The sequence below is a fragment of the Convolutriloba macropyga genome, chromosome 5, assembly GCF_964194025.1.
Source record: "Convolutriloba macropyga chromosome 5, txConMacr16.3, whole genome shotgun sequence".
Lineage (NCBI taxonomy): Eukaryota > Metazoa > Xenacoelomorpha > Acoela > Convolutidae > Convolutriloba > Convolutriloba macropyga.
This window is the reverse complement of record NC_134472.1, coordinates 49,161,289-49,184,371: the sequence shown is the minus strand read 5'-3', so window position 1 is coordinate 49,184,371 and position 23,083 is coordinate 49,161,289. Positions and strand designations below refer to the sequence as shown.

Here is a 23,083-nt window from a genome sequence, read left to right as displayed (position 1 = left end):
CTAGCGAGAAAGCCAACTTTTGTTCAAACACCTTTTTCTCACTCTAATTCAAAATTAGAGATGAAAAGTTTCACTCGCTTTTTCGCTCCACTTACTGTTTCGGCGTGACCAAAATCATTACTGCAGTTTGACTTCAAAAATCATAAAATAGTGTGAACAGATCTTAAAAAAGGACAGCCCCTAATACATTTCGAATTCTTTGAATTGAAAAAAAATAGCCAGAAGAATTCTGGAAACGACTCGGAATGGAAATCCACTTAAACGTCATCCAATGACTCGTCAGACAAAACTTGCCTCCACTAATTTGTGAACATCTTGTGTTACTATTTGTTAAAATATTGTTAAATTTGTTCTAGTTGTTAAAATCTGATAAAAAACCTGATGAAACTTTGTCATAAATTGAGATCCCAAAAAACTATCATTGCCAAAACCACTTCAACAAAACAACTAGTACCTACTGAAAACTACTCATGAGAATTTTTTAAAACATACGAAGCCAAATTATGAAAAAAATAAACTCTTACAAAAAATTGGACTAAAAAACTGGAGGAAATTAAATTGTTTAATATTACAAAAGCACATAAATCCAAAGAAAAATTCCTGTCAGCCAAAAAAGTATCCAGATATTCGCAAAACAATAGACAAGTCCTAATAGGCTAAGAAAAACAAATAGGCTAAAAACTACAAAAAAAAATTAGAATTTTATTTTCAATTTTGGTCATTTTGTCATATTTCTCAAAAAAGTGCTTCATATCAACAAAACTGTAATCATTTCTTATTGAAAAATTACTCAAGTAGTAGGGTTCTTTTCAATACCCATTTGAGGCAGTAAAACAAAACAATTCTCAAAAAATTGCATATTTTAGCATAAATGCATAAATTAGCATAAAATTCGTGCAAATTTCTAATAATCTTCAAACCACTGCCAAAACCAGCCTATAATTAAAATAAAATCATATCCAAAACTCTTAACAAAAAATTTAAAAAAGACTGCTTTAAACTGCTGCTCGTGAACAAAAAATTTTGCTCGCTTACAGAATTTTTCTCACCTCAATTTCTCGCTCTCTAGAAAACAACTATATGAACAAAAAAACCACTCTCTTTTTGCTCCACTCTTCATTTTGTTCAGCAACAAAATCGCTCCTATTTTTTTCACGTGTTTCATTTCCTGCTTCAAAATTCACATCCAATAAAATTGATTTTAAAAAAAGACTTCAATACTCCTCTTCGAGACGTAATAATAAATAGGAGAGCGCCTAATTAATAACCGTTAAGAGGCTGACGGCGGCTATTAAAAAACAACTTACATGCAAAACTGACTATAAAATTTTGGAGCATCAATTAGTAGAAAAAGTCTATATTAATTTCTTAAGGCATTTTACAAGAGAAAAACAATTAAACCTGTTGAGTTAAACCTGTTGAAATCTTGATTATTCAATTGTTTAAAAATTCTTGTGGGCAATGTTCTCAATTTTAACTGACCTCATCACATGCAGAGCATCTTGGCTTAACAGTGTGTGCGTGGTGTCTTCCGCAGTAGAGGTGAGGATCTTTCCAGAAGTAGATGAGGTCAACAAGCAATTCACTGCACACGTCACACTGGAAACAGCCAGGGTGCCACACTTTGGCATGTCCTGCTCTCACGGCGTACACTGCTATCTCCCCTCCTGCTAGTTCGCCACCGCACTGGAAAAAGCAGACGAGAACTCAGAGCACGCATAACTACGCAGTCGAACGTGCCAGACCATATTGCAGAAGCTGGCCTAAGTTCGGACCTTACCAAAACACAAAAAGTTCCTATCTGACATTTCTGTGACGCAAGAATTTATGACGCATCACCTTTCTGCGACTTTCGATCACCTCAGCCTGGGCATGTTCTTTTTTAGCCTGCGATTATTCACATGCATCACTATACGAGACTATTGGGATGGTGGTCAAAATAAATGATGGACTATTTGAGTACCTTTTAACTACAAATGCAAAGAAATCTTGACCAATGTGAACGTTTTTGGTTTAATTAAAAAAGTTGAGCCAAAGCTACATGAGGATCAGACCCGAGTTGCAACTTTTATGCCCAAAAGAGACATTAAAGTGGGATTCCATAGAGAAGAACTTTGAGAAATATTTGAATCCTCTTAGGTTGCAGTGGATGCAAAGTGGGTCAAATGCCAGAAAGGGGTTGTGTATTTTTAAAATGTCAACCAATTGCAGCCTCGATCTTACTTCATTATACCCATTTATTAGCTTACAAAAGATGTACGAGTTCGATCGCCATGGGAATAATTTTCGAAAGTTCCTTCCTTTCCGTGGAAAGTTACCCGACATCAAGTTCATCTCCGGGCAGAGGTATCAACGCTAAATTCAGCAAAAATGTGAGAATCTGTTGAATGGTTAAAAGTAAGAATAGTGGTTTTATTAATAAATGCGCTGAAGCCGATAAAAACAAAAATTGCGCCGCTAAATTTACCGCATTTCTGCATTTTTGGGGAAAATCCTCGGCCCGGGTGACAAAAAATTCCTTATCCACAACCAAAGTTTCCGTCACCATATCCACCTCTAAAAATTGCTTGCGAATTATAATGAATTTCATGACTATTAACCGCAAATCCTTCGTTATTTGTGTCTAACCCTGGGTCTAACCTTAGTGCATTTCATTGCGTAGTGAGTGTTAGGTATTTGTCTGGCACAGCCCTGGCCCAGTGCGTCTCTCTTCCTCTCTGCGATGAACATGCGCATCTCTCTCTTCTCATCTGCACTGTGGAGAGACCTGCACTTCTTAATATCCTGGTCATGAAGAGGCAGTTGTGTCATTAGCTGTGTCCTCCTCCATTCAGCACCTGAACTGCCAATGAAGGGAATCTTCTCCTCGGGCCAGCCTGCAACAAAATAAAGGACGTTCAATCTTTTCCCGCACATACTTGCCTGTGTGTGCCCTTCACGTGTGCGTTGAATGCTGACTTACTACAAAGCCGGCAGCACCTTAGTAAAGTCGAGCTAGCTGCTATTGGCAATAAGAATTTGTTTTCTCATCAGAATTTTTCACTTTTGCTGTTATATGGAAGCTCAGAAGACCCAATATTCTGCAGTTAAGCTATAGGGTAGTTGATATAACAGGGAAGATAAAAGGATTGCACCAAAATTTCTACAGTTTGTTCCACCAAGTGGAAATTTTCCTTCAAATACTTTTGGTCTTTGCAAATACTGCTGCTACAGGACCATATGGTTCTAGTAATTTTTGTTGAGAATACGGCAAGAATTTCGAAGAAAAAACGCGAGTAATCGGCGTAATTTTATTGTATCTTTGGAACAAAAATTGCACCGAATGGTAGGTTTCACGAATACTTTTTCATGATAAATGCAAACTTCCATTGAAAAAAATAAATTTATTGCTTTTATGAGCTTAAAAAATTGGAGAATTTAGAGCTGTACGCAAGTATAGATTCTATTTCTTTTTCTCACAAAATTAGTCTTCACAGCGTCTCAAAAGAAAACAACTTTCTCCACTTATCAATATTGCACCCATATCTCAAAACTGAACAGCAGGAGAACAAAAGCTTTTTCCAAATGTTAAGATGGTCCGCTAGGTGTATAAACGATTGATGCTCTTTTTGACGTATCTAGTTATGAATGGATTGAAAAGAAAGTGATAGCCCAAGTGAAACCATTATTAACGAGTTTGGGAAAGCATTAGCTGGATGAGCTTAATTTATCAGCGTACCTGTTTTCAGTTTTCACTTTCAGTAGTTTTGTGTTTCACAATTGAAAACTTGAGTTAATCACCGCAATGAGTAATACAACAGTATTTTTAAACAGTTATCTTCTAATTGCTTCGTTTTTACCGGACATAAAGCTCGAAAGAAGTCTTTATTTAGTCGAAAAACCCGAACGTATTTATGGAGAAGTTACAAAAACAAAAATCATGCATTATTTTCATAGAATTCATTATTCACAATTTCAAAAGACGCGAGCAGCTTACAAATGCAATATAGCCTGTCTTTCTCACTCAAACTTTTTTCAATTTAATAAAAAAAGATAATAGTTTTTGCAATTTCATCTTAGGGATCGAAAAGTCACTTACAAAATCTAAATTATTTTTTAACATGTAACATTATTATGTCGCTCTAATAAAGCAAAAAACTAGATTCACTACGAGGATAGGAACTATATTATGAGAGCATTTCTCAGACAATGAATAAATGAAAGAAGTATGTTTGCCCAAAGAAAGTAAATAGAAAGCGCATACTGTTGATAAATGCAATAAGAGGAGTCCGATTGTTTAATCACAAAAATTTGATCTAATTGTTTCTATTTAATTTCTCAAATCAATTTTAAAAATCACGAGAAACTTATATATCAGTTTTTGATTATGATTATTTGTTGTTCACAGAAAGTTTTCCAGAAAGCGATAAATGATTGTCAAATTGTGTTTTTTTTTACCGTAGAAATCTGACAAAACAATAGGTTCCGTATTTTAGTCAGCTTTATTGTGGTTCTTGAAAATGGATTAAATATTTTTTTCTCTCGTTGAAAAACGTCAACTACAAATTTTGATAAATAGTGCTCAGAGATAGCAGCGTAATTTAACTGTAGACGATGACATACAAAAGAGCACTGACATCGAGGTGTTTTAGTAAACACGGTCACAGTTCTCGATGTTCTGGTCATCAAAATCTAGACGGTTTAAATTTGAAAAAATTGTAGAAATACATAAACTGCGGTTATTGCTCATACAAAGTTCGAGTATAAATATTATTTGCTTTTAAGTAGCTGCGTTATGTTTACAGTATTCAGTTTCAGTTGTTTGATAGTTAATTCTATTTTTGAGAAAAACCTTTAGTCTTACGCAACACGATTGACTTCCGAAGCTGCACATTAACACCCGCTAAAAAATTTACACAACAAATTATCGATGAATTTGAGATTGTTTTGATTAATTTTGCAGCAAAAGCTGAGCCCTATTTATCAAAATTTGTAGTTGACGATTTTCAACGACCCAATTTGGAGCACATCAAGTGTAACAGATAAATTGAGGAAAGAACTGAATTGCACGCTTTGGATTGTGAAGATGAAGTTTATAATTTTTCTGACCCATTTTTGCGCGAACGAAATTTATAGTTATTCTTTTTGATGTTCAATTGAATTTTACAAGGCATCATTAAAAAACCTATAAAGTTTTTATGTTCTGTCGAAATTTTGATAATTGAGAACTTTTTAAGAAAATTTTGCGCAAAATGTCCATATATTTTAAGACGACCACAAACACTGCCGAGAAAACGATCACCACGCGGGTTATTTTCTCCTATTCAGCTGGAATAACAATTTTGCCGGTTTGTTTGATAATATGCATCAAATTGCATTTGATGTGACTAAGTTTTCATTTTTGTTCCAACCCCTCTTGAGGGGGGAGGAACTATATACTCAAATGGTTTTTTTTTGTTCAGTCAATATATTCATCGTAGAGAGTTGAGACTGGTATAATTAGAAAGCTCGTCCAGCGTTGAATATGGAATTAAAAAGATTTTTTAAATTTTCGTTTTCTACAGGGAATTATCGAGGTTTAAACTTCTGAGAAAAGTAGAGTGAATTCACGTTGTTTTTATTCACATTTTCCAAAATTTTTGCCTAAATTTTTGTCAATTTTGCTAAAAGTTGTTGAAATTTTTTAATACAGTGACGTTGACTTTATTTTTAAAGATAAGCAAGCCTTGTTGATTATTCTCATTTAATTTTTTTGCTCAAAAACTCTGGATAAAGATTTCAAAATTCAGCCTTTTTCATCGAAAACAGCACGAAATAAGCTACTTTAGTCCACTTTGATTAAATTTGCCGGCACTAAACCCCCAAACAACACTAACACAATTTTTGTAGGCTCAGAAGGGGGCTCTTTCTACTTCAACGTCCGCTGAGAGTGCTCTGTAATGAAAATTTGGCGTTTTTTGCTAGCTTTTACTCGTTTATTATCAAAAATGCAGATTTTTTCAACTAACAAATTATCTATATCTACAATATTCGGAAAATCAGTAGCTCCTAACGGACAATAAGCAATAGTACCGCTAGTTTTAAACCAATCTTGGACTGTTACAATCCAAAAAGAATTCGGATTGCAATCAGTCGCTCTTTTTTTTTGAAAAAAGACCTTTTTTTAACAATAAAGAACAGAACATATCAAATGAAAGCTCAGAAGTGATAGCTTCAATTGGCTTCCTAAGCGGCTTCAAGGTAATGCATTTAGTTTTTTACTTAAGAGTTTATGATCGTTTCGACTTTTAAAAATAGTTGATTTTTAAATAAATAAGGGCTTAAAGAACTTTTCCTCCATTTCTTTTTCTTAATTTGGTCAACTTGCAGCTTAGTGTCAGCAAAGAAAGAATGCTTCTTGATTCTACTGATTCGAAACTTAGTCTCGATTGCGTTTTTAAGCCTGAAGTTATCGTTTTCTGGCTTTGATACTACTAGATTTCAGATTTTTTTTTTGTTTTTAGAAATTTGCCAGTTTTTCATCTTTTCTAGTCACATTATCACATTACTGACAGTTCTCATATCACATTATTAGCGTTCAAAATGAAACACAATTGAACATATTAAAATCCTTAAAGATATAGATTATCGTTTTAACGGCCTCGACACTTCTTTTTTCAAGAAATTATATGAATTTTTTAATTTTGTCTTTAACTGTCATTTTTACTTTGTCATTCCAGTTGTATGAGTTTTCCTGTATAGTGATAGTTTTGATGAGCCAATATTCTGATATTATTAGATCGCTGATGGCTTTCATGACTTTGAAAACAATCGTTTTCCAAAACTAAAAGTAAAAAACTTTTTAGCTTCGCAGGTTTGTTCTTTTTATTTTTCTTTTTGGTGCCTAATCTCGTTAATTACAGGTCAACATGACATTATGGGCGTCAAGTGAAGGCGTCAAAAAGCATTGATGTCCCAAAATCTCTTATTTTAAAGAATGCGTTATGACCTTACTGACTTTGACACCGGTTTTTCACAAAAAAAGTAAATTATTTTGAATTTTGTCATGGTTGACGTTCTTTTTGTAGACTCAAGAAATATTCTGGATAATTGCAAGTCTCAAAGAATTACTTTGGATGAATAAACGACCCTATTTAAAAATTTCAGTTTGTAATAAATGTTTTTCATGTTTTTGGATATAATTTTGCTTCGAAAAAAAATCAAAATTATTACTTACTTTTGCCCTTTTCTCTTTTTTTTCTAATTGTTACCTAGTCTCACTAATAAATGGTAAAAAACTACGTTATCGGTGTTTGAAGAATGCGCAAACGCATATATTTTGAGGGCTGAAATATGGTTTGACGGTTTTGACAGCGTTTTTTGGCAAGTTTCAATTTAATTTTTGTTTGTTTTCATTTGTTGTTCTTTTTAGCCGCTTAAAGAAATGAATAAGGACAGGTCCTAGTGTCATTCTATAGAAGTATTGGTAATTGTAAATCTTTGGGATATTTTACTTGATTTCTAATGGTTTCAATTACTTTGAACATAATTGTTTAAAAAAAAAGCGAATTTTTCAACTTTACTGTTTTTGTTCTTTTTGTCTAATTGTTACCAAACCTTTTTATGGACTGGTCCATATCTTTTCTGGTGATTTATAAATTATTTTGTTTAGTTTTAGGTTCATCTGACGGTAGGTTGACTTTTGTTTGTTGTTGTTTGATTTTGCTGTTCGTCTTGACTCGCTTTCTTAATATTGGCATCTCACAGCAATTTAATGCTTCAATTTTTACTCCACTGATTCATTTGCTTTGGAGGCATCTTATCGTTCATAGACAATTTCTTTTAAAAATACTTGGGCTTTATTGGGTTTTTGGGATCACCAAAAAATAATTTTTGGGTTTTCTATCTGTTCTTCTTTTGGAAGACAATTATGCCAAAATTGATGATGGGCGGAGTCGGAACCTTATGTGCCATCGCACATTGCTGAGCCGCCTTGTTGTTTCTAAAATCCACCTCTCAATTTTGCATATAATTTTGCGGTCTTAGTTCAAATTAAGCTCTAAGAGCATAAAGTTTTGCAATTTCTACACAAAAATTAGTTAAATAGCGTGCTCGTTATCAACATTCTTGAAAATCAAATGTTTTATCATAAAATTTAAAAACTCCTTTATCTTTGCATCAGATTCTTCCGCTTTCATTCTAGCTCTAGCGTAAGGAGCATAAATCAAATGCAATATTTTTGGTCACATGTGAAGAAACATGCGACATTCATTTTGAACAAAACAAAAAAATTGAAAACATTTCACCCAATTTATTTTCTTTCTTTACAAGCATTCCTATGTTAAATGCAACTTTTTAACAAAAACACTTGTCCTATGACCGCTTTGCCAGTTCCTAAATTCTGGAGTATAATAAAATTAAAATTTATTGTTAATAAAACCATAACATTTAAAAAAAACTGAGGAACAAAAATGCTATGAAAAACATAGCTTAAGTAACGTATATATCTTTCCAGGAACCTCCGTCCTATAAAAGTTGAAAATTTTTAGTTGTACTACTCTCGGCATATTATGCGCAGCTCAGTTGACAAACACATGTCCCTACATATCAGTACATACCTAGTAAACAATTTTGGAAAAATTATGGCACGTACAAAATTTGAAAACTTTTTGAATAATTTTCTAACTGTTCATTTTGATAAAATTTGGAAAATTACAAAAAAATATTGCGATAGACCGGATAAAATAGCAGCTTCCCGGGTTGCTTCAGTGCAAACATGGCGACTGACAGCAAACAAACAAAATATATTGAGTATATTTTCATTTTTTTGAAACTAACACTGCGATCATTGTTTACATCTAAAACTTAGCTTTTGCATATTAAAGAAAAAACAGCATTGAATATTGATGCAACAGAACTATTCTGCATCCATACTAAACTTTATGAATGTTTATTGGAACGAAGTCTTCATATTTGTGCACTTTCTGGTCATTTTCTGGTATCTTGATTGTTCATTTTTTGAGAATTATTCACGAAGTGAAAGGCCATAGTTTTTGATACTTTCAATTAAAAGTTGAAAATGTTGCTTCTCGTATAGGTACAAAGAATCTTACCAATATCTTATCAATTTTTGCTGAGCTTTGATAAACTTGTTATCAAGATGTTTCAAGTTTCGGTTCACTGAATAACAACTGGCCGAGACTACATCTGCGGGAAAAATGCAGGAAAATCTGATTGATGGTCGTAGTAACCCAGGTCGAGACCGAATGATTAACTTGTAAGAACTTGCAAGTTTTTTTGCAAAAGATAGTTAGCTTGTAAGAACTTTTAAATCAAATGATTAACTTGTAAAAACATGCAAGTCAAATGGTTAACTTGTAAGAATTTGCAAGACGATTAGCTCACTTGTAAGTTTCTTGCAAGTTCGTTCAATCATTTTTTTGTAGAAAGTGCATGGGAGTTAGTTGCTCTGCTTCGATAACATAATACAATTCGACCTAAGTAGACAAAATGGTTACTTTTTGAATTTTATCAATTCAAGGGAGATCCTTTTGCAATTCCATTAAAAAACAGTAGATCTCAATTAGCTTCTTCGCGATTGCTTCTAAAAAAATTTTCCAAAATATTGACTTTGATTGAAGTTTCAAATCCAAATGTCCGCATTTACTCAAAATAAATTAGTGGCCCTTCATTTTTTTATAATTTCAATGCACACTTTTCCAGATTCTATATTTTCCAAACATCCGTTTACATTCATGTCTTTCAACGTTTTTTTCCGGTTTAGTGTGTGGGTGTGTAAGTGTATATATATATATATATATATATATATATATATATATATATATATATGTGTGTGTGTGTGTGTGTGTGTGTGTGCGAGCGCGTGTTTACGAGGTCTCTTTGTGTGGTGGTGGTGGTGGTGGTGGTGGTGGTGGTGGTGGTGGTGTGTGTGTGTGTGTGTGTGTGTGTGTGTGTGTGTGTGTGTGTGGGTGCGAATGGCGAACTTGTAAGTTGCTTTTAAGCCGACTGGTTAACTTGTAAGAGCCTTGTGAGTCGAATGTTTAACTTGCAAGAACTTGTAAGTCGAATGGTTTACTTGTAAAATCTTTTTGGAAGAAAAACTTGCAAGGCGATGCATTGCCTTGTAAGAACTCGGAAGAAACTTGCAAGTTCTTACAATTTAACCATTGGGCCTCGACCCGGGACGAACGTGTGATCAAAGTTCATTCTTGGTTTGGGACGGTTTGATCAGAGATAGTTCATAAATAATACAATCCTTTTACCCGAGAAGTAAGCGGACACTTGATCTGAGGTGAGGTTCTCAGGGCACCATTCGTACAAAATGTGCTCCCCGTTCCCACCTGAACTGCCTCCACAACCCGAGTCATCATCACTCACAGACACCAGGGGAGAGACTGTCTTGGTAGTAGTGGCCTTCTGGGACACGGCGGCATTTGATTGGCTGATTGGGGCTCGCAGGTGAGTGACCAGCGCCTGCACTGATTTCTCACACTCTGTAGCCATTGGTAGGTTATTGTGGTGTCTGGATACGTCTACTTTGCAGATTGAACAGATCTTTCTAAACAAAAGAAGCAACGCGATCAACAGTTGGCATTATGAAATTGTCCATATAAATGCTTCATTTTAATTATTATTCTCAAGCAATTGATATTTTATAGGTTTAAAAATTAACAGGTTTAAATCAATGGTACATCTATTAGAAAAAATCTTCAGAACTTCCCTAGCTTTAGGCTACGAGTGGCACTTTTATCTACAAATTTCCTCGTGTTAGTATAATTTTGGCTGCATATACCCGGTCCAGATCTCGGTACAATTGAATAAAATTCTCATCTTGAGTCGAGAGAAATGTTTTCTTGAAAAAGTATTTCTCATAAAACTATACCTTTTTTGAAAAGACAGCCTTTTCATTAAAATTGTAAATTGGACAATTGGGACGAGAAAAACTCTTTTCATAGATCGCAAAATATAGTTGTCACAATCGGACTTTGTGCAACAAAATTCTTTTCTCAAGGACTTGCAAATGATGTTATAAAAATCTTTCAAATAGTAAGCGAAAAATAAGAACTTTCCCCAGTCGATTTCGAATGGTTATCTTGCAAGATTCTGGCAGATTCTGCCAGAATCTTGCAAGATTATGCATAATCTTGCAAGATTTCTGCCAGAATCTTGCAAGATAGCCATTCATTCTGCCAGAAACTTGCAAGATAACCATTTTTCTGCCAGAATCTTGCAAGATAACCATTTTTCTGCCAGAATCTTGCAAGATAACCATTTTTCTGCCAGAATCTTACAAGATAATCATTTCTCTGTCAGAATCCTCTAATACATCCACTTTTTTGCACAAGATCCTACAAGATGAAGTGATTAATGCGAGTAATTCTGACAGCAGGAGATTTCCGCGAAAGCTCTTTTAAAGTCCTACGAAGCTCAAAAAACTGGCAAGCCGTGAATAATCAGATTTTTTTGGGCATTAGCAAAAAAAACTTGAGCAAAAGAAGCTGAATTAAATGAAAGAAAGCTGTTTAAGATGCAAAGAATAATATCACATAATTTATTCATCAGAAAAGGTAATCTAGACGTGTAGATTTGTAAACCTTGATAAAATTGAAGAATAAAACAGTTTTTAATAGTAATTTATTTTGTGTTAACAGTTCTGAAAGGCAGATTTGAATTTGTTTTCTTCATTTAATTCATATTTTCAGATTCAAAATCTTTTAAAAATTATTATTTTTCTTAAAAAAACATGCAACTGATTCTTAAGTAAATTTCTGGTCAAAATGAAATGGGTTGCATGAATGGGAGACAATAAGAGGACAGCTCGACCGGAACGAACTTGAAAGAATCTTGCAAGATAACCGTTTTTCTGGCAGATCTTGCAAGATAACCATTTTTCTGCCAGATCTTGCAAGATAGACAGTTTTTGCAAGATTCTAGCAGAATCTTGCAAGATAAACATCTGGCCTCAACTGGGGTTGACTCCAAAAACAGATACAAATTATTCAAATAGAAAAATTTTGCAGCCTCAAATTCCTACAATTCAACAAAAAGACTTTCATACGAAAAAATATCATTTATTTTAACTGATGTTCAATTTAGGGGTTTCGTGAAAAAAGATTCAGCCTGGCCCATGATTTGACTTCTAATACAAAATTAATTTTTTTTATTTTTTGCTTTGATAGGATCAAGCAAAAGCTCACAATAGAAATTGTGGATCAAGTACAAAATTATTCACAACTGGTAAAGCTTACAAGTGCTAGCTAAATTTTCTTGGTTTCAAAGTCATAACTAACATCAGGTCTAAAACAAGTTCATCAAAGCAGAAGTCAAAGACACCAAAAATGTCCCATGTCCTCTAATGAGAATAAAAATCTTAAAGAAAAAATCAGCAAAAAAATGCTCATACTCACTCACGATCATCGTTAAAAGATTTTTCTTTGTTAAAAACACTACAAGGCACATGAGAATGCAATAGAATGTACCTTCAACTTACTGAACTACGAAAAGCTAACAACAAGTTAAAAATCTAAAACTAATTATAAAAATATAATATCAATGTTAGCGGGCAGTTTTTTCACACATTAAGCTTGAAGTTTTTTGTAATACAAAATATCAAATCAGCAAAAAATTCAAAAGCTTGAGAACATACTTGACTGAGAACATGAAATTTGAATGGAAAATGGATGTATTGATAATCAGAATTAGTGCAAGAGGGACTTTTTCAAGCCAACACATCAGTGTCGACAGTTTTGCTAAATAAAACAACTTGATACTGAATTTTAAAACTTTTTCGTTTTTACTTTTCGTGTATATACTGATCAACTACTTGAATTTTGAGAAAACTCATATTAATAATATATATCTTCATTAGTTCCAATAATCCTTCAATCAATAGACATATTCCCTCTGCAGTTCATTTATTTTTTAAATTAATTTATGCTCTTTCAACTCATTTTTCAAACTGTTTTCTAGTATTAGTCAGATTTAAATATGATTTAGAAAGGAAAATAGCAAAAAATCGTCAGTTTGACGGTGTCCATTTGCACATTTGAACAGATTCCCCACAAAATTTAGTTCTTTTTATGTTTTAAGTAGTTTTTCAAAACAATGTTTCGCATACTCGAACATAAGAAGGCTTAGCATACCAATAACATTAGAAAAAAAACACGAATGTTAACTTGCAACCCTTTAGATGGAGTTTATCAAAAGTATATCATTTGCCTAGACTTAAATAGAAAAAACCTTCGTTTTATCTGCAAAGAGTAAAATACTAAATTAAGATTGTGTTTCTTTAACAATTAAACCAGTTCCCTAATTTATGAATTTTGCAATTCGCTCAAACAAACTTTAGTTTGTCTATTAAAATCAAGCAAATGGATTATGAATTAAACAACTCTATAGTTCGTTTGAAATATTTTTTTGCTTGTTAAGTGCCAAATAATTCCATACTATGTGTTAAAAACAATGTAAAATTTTTACTTTATCTTTTTCGGGAGTTCGGGAGAAATGTAGAAATTTGGTTCTAGCTCAAAGATTATAAATGGAATTAAAAAGTTATCTTCTGAGTAAAAGCTGATGTAAAACTCTTCCAATATTTTCCAATATATATTTTCTCTTCCAATATTTTTGATGTGAAGAGAATTACATCAAATTTGTTCTGTTCTCGAACAGCATTTGTTTTTTTGTCTTGCAGATATCTTGCGAGATACCGTGTCACTTTGCAAGACTCTTTTATGAATAGAATTAAGGTGTCAATGAGTTACAGTTATCGATAGAAGTAATTTTGAGGCCAATGGAGGGCAGAAGAAACAAAGAGTTAGCTGCTTCAACTTTAAAGCTTCCTCTAAGCTCCTGCAAGAGTTATTTTGCAAAAACGATCTCAAGCATTAAAAAATTTTGCAACATAACTATTCAATCTTGACTTGAGTAATGTCTTGCAGCAGATTTAAAAATTCTTTAATAACAAAATGACGTTTGTAGGTTACAAAAAAAAACGGTTGAAAAAGTTACCCGTTGAAAGTTGCAAGCGTGTATTAATAAACAGGTTAACTTAAAGAATAATTTTATACATAATCCAGCGAATAAACGACTGCTGTTTCGGTGATACGAGGATCCGACAGAAATAGCTTCAAACAAGGAATAGTACTGTGATAAACAAACCGGATAAACAAACCGTTTGATCTTTCGCAAGTCGAAATCTAACAATGGAGCCAATTGAATTTTTTAGCTGTGTTGAACAGTTTTTTTAACACCTGGTTTTTTCTTTCTTTTAGTGACTATTTCTTTGAGCCAGCGACTGAGTTAAACATTGATAAGAAAATTGACACAAAATTGATCAAGAAAAATAAGCCATATTAATTTTGAGGTTAAGCCCAGTTTTGCACTATAAAAGGCAATACTCACGGTACTTATTTGAACTACAAATTGGAAACGAAATGACTTGGTTTAAACCTGCCACCCTGAAACTAGACGTATCCTTTCCAATATAATTGTTTTAACCACAAAACCTCTCGTGTATTTAATCACGCAAAGATCCTCCCATTTCAGATCAGAGCGTATCTAAAGCATTTCGCGCTGTGACTTGTTATTTGTAATCCTGTACCACCTGTGTACTTTAAAAATAGAAGCTATCTGATTATGTAACAAGAGCATGGAAAATTTTCTAAGATGGCGTTTGAAATACTAAAGTGGTGGAATTGCACAATGGTTTAAAATTCTATCTCTAGATCTTTGATCCAGGGTAATTCAGAACTGAATCATGGTATTCTGTCTCTTTTTCTATCCTGGTTGACAATTCTCAGTATTTATGTTCAAGGGTCTTTCATGATATCAGAAAATTCGTCAAATAATTGCGTGTTTCACACTGCATGGAACCTGAGAAATCATAAGTGAAATTTGTATGATAACCGCAGGTTGATTTATTGCCATAGTACGATTACTAGACAATTAAAAATATTTTTCCCTAGGTAAATGTTGCATATTCTTTTGATAACGTATAACAATAGAGAGTCTGCTTCAAAAATTTGTGACGCGTGAAAGAGCACATATGAGCTTTGTGAAAAAAACCAGGTTTAATTTCACGCTTAAATCCTGATGACGCATAATTTATTTATCTCGCATGAAATTCTGAATCTTCTTAGCCGGATTATTTTATAAATCACACTTTTTAATTTTTTTAAAAAAAATGATAATAAATTGTTCACAAGTATGTATATAAAACAATTAGTTGATAGAACTTACACGCTTGAAAGGACCTCGAAAGGCGTTTACGCCTAGTCAAATGATGCCTTTGGGAAGCAGTCTAACTTCGCTCGAGAAATTATCATAAAAAATTGGAGGTCTACTGTTTTTTTTTCACTTTACAAATTTCTAGTTAAGAACCGTTATAGAGGATACCAAAAGTATATCAATTTTAAGTACTCTAAAAAAAGCTTTATTTTTTTAAAGGCAACTAATATACTCATGTGTCTTTCAACTGAATTCTGCAAAAATTTGCGGCACCGGTCAATGTTGTTTATTTCATATACATGAGTTACCATGAATTAATTTTGGAAAAAATAAAAAAACCTTCCATCAACTCACGTTACATCAAATCACGTCTACTGATCGTTCCAAAAAAAACTGTTACGAAATGAAAAAAAGTTTTCAGACTCTCAATTATGTATTTTTTCCTTTATGCAATCTCTTGCGATTCCATCTTCCAAAAATAACGTCTTCAAAATTGTTAAATTGTTTTTCACATGGCCTATTATGTTGGTTGTTAGTGCTTTTTTTAGTAGACTATGCAATCATTAATGATTACAAAAAATTGCAAAATTCAAACCGTTTTTTAAAATTGCTAGATCATAAAATTGAAAACTGGACAGCACAGAGTTTGACTAAAACAAAGGAGAAAAAAGTGAAAATGACTGGCAAATGATAAAAAACCTCGACCGAAAACATAATGTCACATCGTACATAATGTCACACCGTTTAACGGCGCCAGAGGAAATAAAAAAATTAAAATGAGGTGGAATTGAACAGAAACAATTTTAATAGCTAATCAAAGATTTGAAAAGGTTTTGGCTAAAAATTTTTGTCTATGCTATCAAACTTTTTGGGCACAAAATTGATCAGACATTTAATAACTCATTGTAAAAGTTTGAACACAGTGAAGAAAAATTCTGCGCTCTGTAATTAGGGATGCCATCTATAAGACTGATAACAGTTTTTTGAAAAAAAAACTAGATGGTTTCTGTCAGAATAGAACTCGGAAACAAAATAAATTTAAGTAGAAAGTGAAAATTATCTAGTATTACTACAATTAAATGTTATATATATTAAACATAATGACATAATGAAACATGAGTATCCATCCACAACCCTGGTATCAGATATTCTCCCATGTTGAAGTCACGGACCAAAAAGACCTCTGGTCAGAAAAGATTCAAGACCGTTGTCCTGATTGCATTGCCAAATTGTTTTAGAAAATTACCAGACCAAATTCAATTTTGTTAATCAAATATTTTCCAGGACTGTAATTTAAGCACGCGATACATAGAAGTGTGCTTCAAGATGGTTTGAGCAACATTCATTTGGGTCTGGAATCTTAACCTGGGCTATGAAATTATTTCTCAAGAGTGCGAAGTTAGATTTTTTCTCCTTATTTCCTGATCAACCTTAAACAACGTCATTAGTAAAGTTTTGTTAGGACTTTCCTATAAGAAACCGGGCTTTTTATCGAATCATTCGAAGGGCTGTTGTTGGACATCTGTAAATCTGAGCACTTGAATGTTTTACACTGTGGTACTTTAAAGAGATCTGAAAATGATGCATCTAATCAGATTTGTCAATGTTATAGTCAGGTGTTGCACCAATCAATTTCTACTGTAAAGTAAAATTGTCTTTTCAAATCTGTTGGATAGAAGCTTATTGTATTAAGTAAAGCCAAGGCTCAAATTGTTTTTCCCGCAACAGAATTCTAGCAACCCACTGAAACGAAACTTGAGAGAATTGATAAGAAGCATCCAAAAACATGGATTACTTTATGTATATTTTGCCATTTTACACGGCAAGTGAATATCATGATATTGAAAGAATTTCAAGAACCTCGCTTGGGCGCCCAAAACCAAGATCTTTACAAGCAAATCAAGAAAGATAACCATGATATGGCAACACACATCAAGTTATAAAAATTAACATTGCAAAAAAATTTAGCGCGATATTAAAGAATAAGGACGAACTATCAATAATTGTGAAAGTATCAGCCGGCTAGTTCATTATTTCATTAATGCTGTTGATGGTTGGGCTCTCTCTCTTTAGCTTAGGCCAAGATCCTTCAAGTATCCCTTCTCAAATTTCAATCGATTTTAATGCTTTATTTTCTGTTGCTATATGTTAATAGTGCGTTGCATCAGCTCTTTCACAAAAGGTGTCCAGTAATCCTGTTGACCTACTTTACCCATGTTCACTTCACTTGTTTATACTTCACTTGTTAAATTTGATTGAAAAAAGTTTCGTATATTTACTTGCTTCAGAAATTTTTATTTGTTTTTTTTTCATGTGCCAAGGTTTATCAAGATCTTATCAAACTGCTGCAACAAATTTTCTTTCTTGTTTTTCTTGCAAAGTTCTTATCAAGATATAACCAAGCTATTCCAAGAATTTTTCGCATACCACGAGCATGTCAAGACGTTTTGCAGGAGTTTTGCAAGAGGTATCCACATTGAAGGTTCGAGTGGATCAAGTTTCGTTTCACTGAGAAGGCTTCTGCAGCTGATGGCTCAAAAAAGCAAAGCTGGAGTAGCAAAATTGGAAATTTTATCAAAAAAATGACATACCTTCTAAGTTCTGAGCGTCAAATTGTCCTACAAGTGCATAACTTTTTCTATGCGATAACGACTCCAATCTTTTGATTCAGTTCTCAAATATTTGAGACAAACTTTGAGTAGGTGGGGGTGTAGCAATCAAGACTTGTCCAGTAAGATCGACTTTTAAAAAGTCTCGTCAGGTAGTAATAATAATATTAATAAAGTATAATAAGTTTGAGTTTAAAAACTGCTGTAAAGATTAATAGCCGAGAAAGCAGAGTGTTCTCTCTCTCTCGTTGTCAAAGTAGGTAATTGGGGTAGTTGTTATTCAGAGTGTCTTTTGTATGAACAAGGTGCAGCAGTATATATGTTATAAGAGGGTTTCTTCTGCGGGTGCTTTGAGAATAGCAGTTGTTTGTTCTGCTGTATTCACTCACTCTCACTTGTGTCAGGTATTTGTGGTAAACTAAGGGTTTGGCTTTACGCGAAATAAAGTACTTTTATGTTACGAGAAAATTATCAAACAAAATCGAGCATACGAAACGCTAGATCCAACGGGCAGTATATTCTTCATTGGGGCCATAGCAGAAAACGCGAGAGAAAAAGAACAGCGAAAACAGAATGCAATTAGGATTACATAAGCAGCGGTTTTCTCTCCAATAGTTTGCTATGTAAATTTGGCCGCTTTACTTTTTGGGTTATTTCAGTATAAGATTGAGAGTTAGAATGTTCGGGTATTATATAGCACATAGTCTTATGGGGGAGGGGGTTACGTGTTATACAGGGAAGGGGGGGGGGTGTTGGTTTTAGTTTACAGATCGAGTTCGCCTAGTGGAAACTATATATCTACAATTGATTGCAGGGTATTAATGGCGTAAGTGAGCGAGAGAGGGAGCCTTAGAGGGCTGTTAGTTTTGAATGACGTGGCAAAGCGTTACGGCTATCCTTAAATAGGAGTTTTAAATTTAGCTTTTCCTACTGGAAGCACCGGTGGAAAACGCAGTGTGCGTATTCGCCGTGATTAAGCACACGGATATGAAACTCGCTCCAGAATAGAGCTGGAATGGGGGGAAATGTGGAGAAGGTAGTGGAAAATAAGGTGCGCCGTATCAAGTTTTATACCAAATTTATGTCACACAAATTGATAAGAAAACATAACAAAAGATATCAAGCCTCAAACTAAAAGAAACAAACTAAATTTCTTAGTGTGTTCGAAACCACTACCACCACCACCACTACCCCCTTATATACTTTTATTCAGTTACTCTCACACTACCCTCAAACATTGCCTCATATTCCTCGGAGTACACTGAAAACGAGAGAGAAGAGACGAGCTTGTTGGCGACTGGAGTGAAATACAGTTCCAGCACTGCTATAACTATCTGTTCCAAAATGTCGCCCAAAACTTGAGCCCAGGCTAATAAATAACTGCTCCCTTTCTGGTTAATCTGGTTATGACTTGGCTCCTCAGAGCATACGGTCGAAACGTGAACCCAAATGTGGGAAGGTGCCCACCACGTGAAATATCGCTCACTTCACGATTGCACGTGCTCTGCTTTATGAAACAATTGAATTAACTTCCGGTGTTTTATTAGGTTATTAGAGGGACAATTTTTATTCCCAAGCCCTCATTTTGTATCAATTTGTCTAAGCAACACCTTGCAATTGACCTAAACCTCCACCCTCATAGAAAGATATAACCAAGAACGAGTATACTTGAAGAGCAGTAGGCCTAAAGGGTAGCACGTGATATAGTGAGGTCATTAAATTGAGAATGGGATTAGCTCCAACCAATAGACGCACTTGAGGCGCTTGACCGAAAAGACTACAGGGAGACTACTGCGTTTGAGAGAACGACGACCAGAAGAAGTTGTTCTAAACTAGAGCCAGCAGCCCCGAGACAGGGCGGTAAATCCCTGGCAACCGCCAAATGTCCCCTCCACCACCAACCCTTCTATGAGAACTATGAGGACCCGTGTTACTCCAACAACCCCACCAGTATGACCCAGGTTCCCTTTATTGGGACTGACATGACACAATAGCGGCGTGATACTTCTTATATATCTCTAGCAGCTTCGTTCGTGAATGCGATCTCACCTTTCTCTTAAATTTGACAAGATATGATCATATCGAAAGGTTTCATTGCATGTGTTAACGTACAGCGCAAAAATGATATGTCCTAATACAATGGATAACTTGGAAGATATTCCCGACATCCCGACATGAGGTAAAACTAACATCCATTAAAATAGCAATTTATCCTCAGCATGAGCGATGAAAAATTTAATGTTATTTTAGTTAACTTCATCATAAAACCCTCGACAAGTTCGAATGGTTGCCAATCCTTTCCAAATGCTGCACGAAAATCATTCATATTTCAAATATGCGAATCATCAGGATATACTCGCGCAGCATAATTCTATGACGAGAACGGCGATTCCTATATTTTTTTATATTAAAGAATGTTTAGCAAATTTATAGCAAGTTTGCAAATTTGAAACACTTTTACTATCTCTATCTAGAACTCTTATATGATTTTTAAATATTCGATACTGAGTTCTGCTTTTCCGACTTCAATAAAAGTTATAGCAAAAACGGCTACATTCCTGTGCTTTCTGCGCAAAGAAAAATTTAAACCCACTATTAAAGGAGACAAGGAAGCTCGGTAATGTGCGATCGCACATAAATTTCCGATCCCGCTCATCCACAATTTTGGCATGATTGTCAACCAAATGAGGAACAGGTAGAAAAACCCTAAAACTAAAGTATTTTTTAAAAAAAATTGGTGTATGAACGAAAAGATAGCCTCCAAAACAAACTAATCAGGGGAGTAAAAATGGCGCATTAGATTGAAGAGATATGCCAATGTTAAAAAAGCGAGTCAAGGCGAACAGCAAAATCAAACAAAAAAAATCAAACTAACATTACATCAAAAACTTTATGTCCATTTCAAAAAACAAAATCAAAATAGCGTCAGATAAAAATGAAATTAAACAAATTAACTTGTAATTCACCAGAAAAGATATGGGACGAGTTCATAATAAGGCTTGGTAACAATTAGGCAATAAAGAAAAAAAAACAGTAAAGTTGAAAAATTCGCTATTTTTTTTAAAATTATATTCAAAGTAAGGAAAACCATTAGAAATCAACTAAAATACCCCTTGGGTTTACAATTACCAATGCTTCTAAAAAAGAGAATTAGGAATAGCCGGTATTCGATTTTTTATGCGGTTAAAAAAGAAGAACAAATAGACAACAAACAAAAAATCAATTAAAACTCGCCGGAAAACATTTTCTAAGCCGTAAAGCCATATTTTGGACCTTAAAATATATTCAACTGCAACTTCTTTGAACACCAAAAATGTATTATGTGACATCTCATTAATGAAACAAGGTAACATGTAGACAAAAAAGGCAAAATTAAGTAAAACATGTTTTTTTTTTCGAAAGAAAAATATTTCCAAAGACATGAAAGCCATAATCTACAAAAATAATAGAATGAAATAGGCTTGTTTATTTTTCCAAAAATAATTTTGAGATCTGCAATTATCCAGAATATGTCTTACGTCTACCAAAGGAAAGAAAATAATGACAAAAAAGAATCATAAATTTACTTTTTTATGAAAAAGCCGTGTCGAAGCCAGTAATTTCACAAAGAATTCTTTTAAAACATTAGATTTTGTGACACCAATCCCTTTTGGCACCTTCTTTTGGCAACAATAAGGTCATATTTGGCCTGTAATCAACGAGACTAGGTAACAAAGAGACAATAAAACGAACCAAATTGCGAAGTTAAAGTGCTTTTTTAATTTTGGAAGACAATTGTTTTCAAAGTCATGAAAGCCATCAGCTATCTTCTAATATCAGGATATCGGAATATCTATTTTTTCATGAAGAGCCAATGAAACCGGGCCATTGTTCAGGAAACTTCATACGACCTAGAAAGACAAAGTAAAAACGACAATTAAAGACAAAATAAAAAAAAATTCATCTAAACTCTTCGAGAAAGTAGCGTCGAAGCCGTAAAAAACCATAATCTTTATCTTTATGGATTTTAACATTATAAATTTTGCCTTATTTTGGACGCCAATTTTTAGATATTTGGTCTGTCAAAAACGTGTTAATGTGACAAATCTAGAAAACATGAAAAATGCGACCCAAAAAATAAAGAAATGTGAAATCTAATAGTATCATGGCCAGAAAACCATAAATTGAAACTGCAATAAAGATTAAACTTGAATTCATTAGAAAATCGAAGCATTCTTTCATTGCTGACGCTAAGCTACAACTTGACCAAATTGAGAGAAAAATGGAGGCAAAGTTCAATAAGCCATTTTTATTTAATAATCAAACATTTTTGAAAGTCAAAACGACCATAAGTTTCCAAGCAATAAACTAAATACCATAATTTGGGGCTAATTAAAACTTGGTGCTAAATAATTTGAAATCAATTGGACCTATCACTAGTGAGCTTTAATTTGAAATGATCCGTTATTTAATTATCATAAAAAAATTCTAATTTTTTTTATTAAAAAAAATCGACTGATTACAATCCGAATTATTTTTGGATTGTAACAGTCCACGATTGGTCCAAAGTTAGCCCTGCGAATGCTGTTCGTCCATTAAGAACACATAATTTTTCGAATGTCATAGAAATAGATATTTTGTTAGTTAAAAAACAAAAATAAATGCAGCCTTTTTGATAATCAACGAATAAAGTTAGCAAAAAACGGCAAAAGTTTAATTAAAGAGCATTTCAACGGAAGTTGAAGTAGAAATAGCCCCTTTGAGTCTACAAAGATTGTGTTAGTAGTGTTTTGGGTGTGCTTTCAAAACATAAAACAATTATAACTATATCTTGCAAATTTAGACGCAAAATGGAAATTATGAGGCATCAAGAAGAAACAATAAGAGCAGAACTTAATGGGTAAAAATCTCATAGAGAGTCTTGCATGATCTTACAAAACGATATCTATATTACAATATATTTCAATGCCAATGGTTATTCTGCAAGATCTTGCACGAAAATAAATCATCTTGCCAGAAGAAAGCAAGTTTGTTCAAATAAAACTTTGGTTGCAGCAATTCTTTTTGGCGCTTCATCTTATATTTCGCACAGAATTAAGTTATTGATCTAAGGACATGTGTTTTAAAAAACATATTGCCACAACAACTCTTGGAAAATTGAAATTTTGTAAAATGATTATCGTCTTTAATTGTTACCTTAAAAGATCCTGCAAAATAATCACTAACCACATTCAACTGGGTACCGTTTTGTGCCAGATGCTATATAGGATGTTAATTAATGTTCCGACCCA

At 33.6% G+C, this 23,083-nt stretch overlaps 1 protein-coding gene across 7 annotated transcripts in view; it reads right to left on the bottom strand.

Annotated features, from left to right (window-relative positions):
* Positions 1–23,083, bottom strand: part of LOC142339437 (prickle planar cell polarity protein 3-like) — a 120,782-nt gene that overhangs the window by 14,041 nt on the left and 83,658 nt on the right. For all 7 annotated transcript variants that reach the window (XR_012759018.1, XR_012759015.1, XR_012759019.1 and 4 more), the window contains exons 3-5: positions 10,242–10,537; positions 2,641–2,876; positions 1,483–1,686 (exon numbers count right to left, since the gene is read on the bottom strand). Coding sequence is in view for 1 of the 7 variants with exons in the window: in XM_075389468.1 (XP_075245583.1) it covers positions 1,483–1,686; positions 2,641–2,876; positions 10,242–10,537 (736 nt within the window). In the remaining 6 variants the exon portion in view is untranslated. The remainder of the gene's footprint in view (positions 1–1,482; positions 1,687–2,640; positions 2,877–10,241; positions 10,538–23,083) is intronic.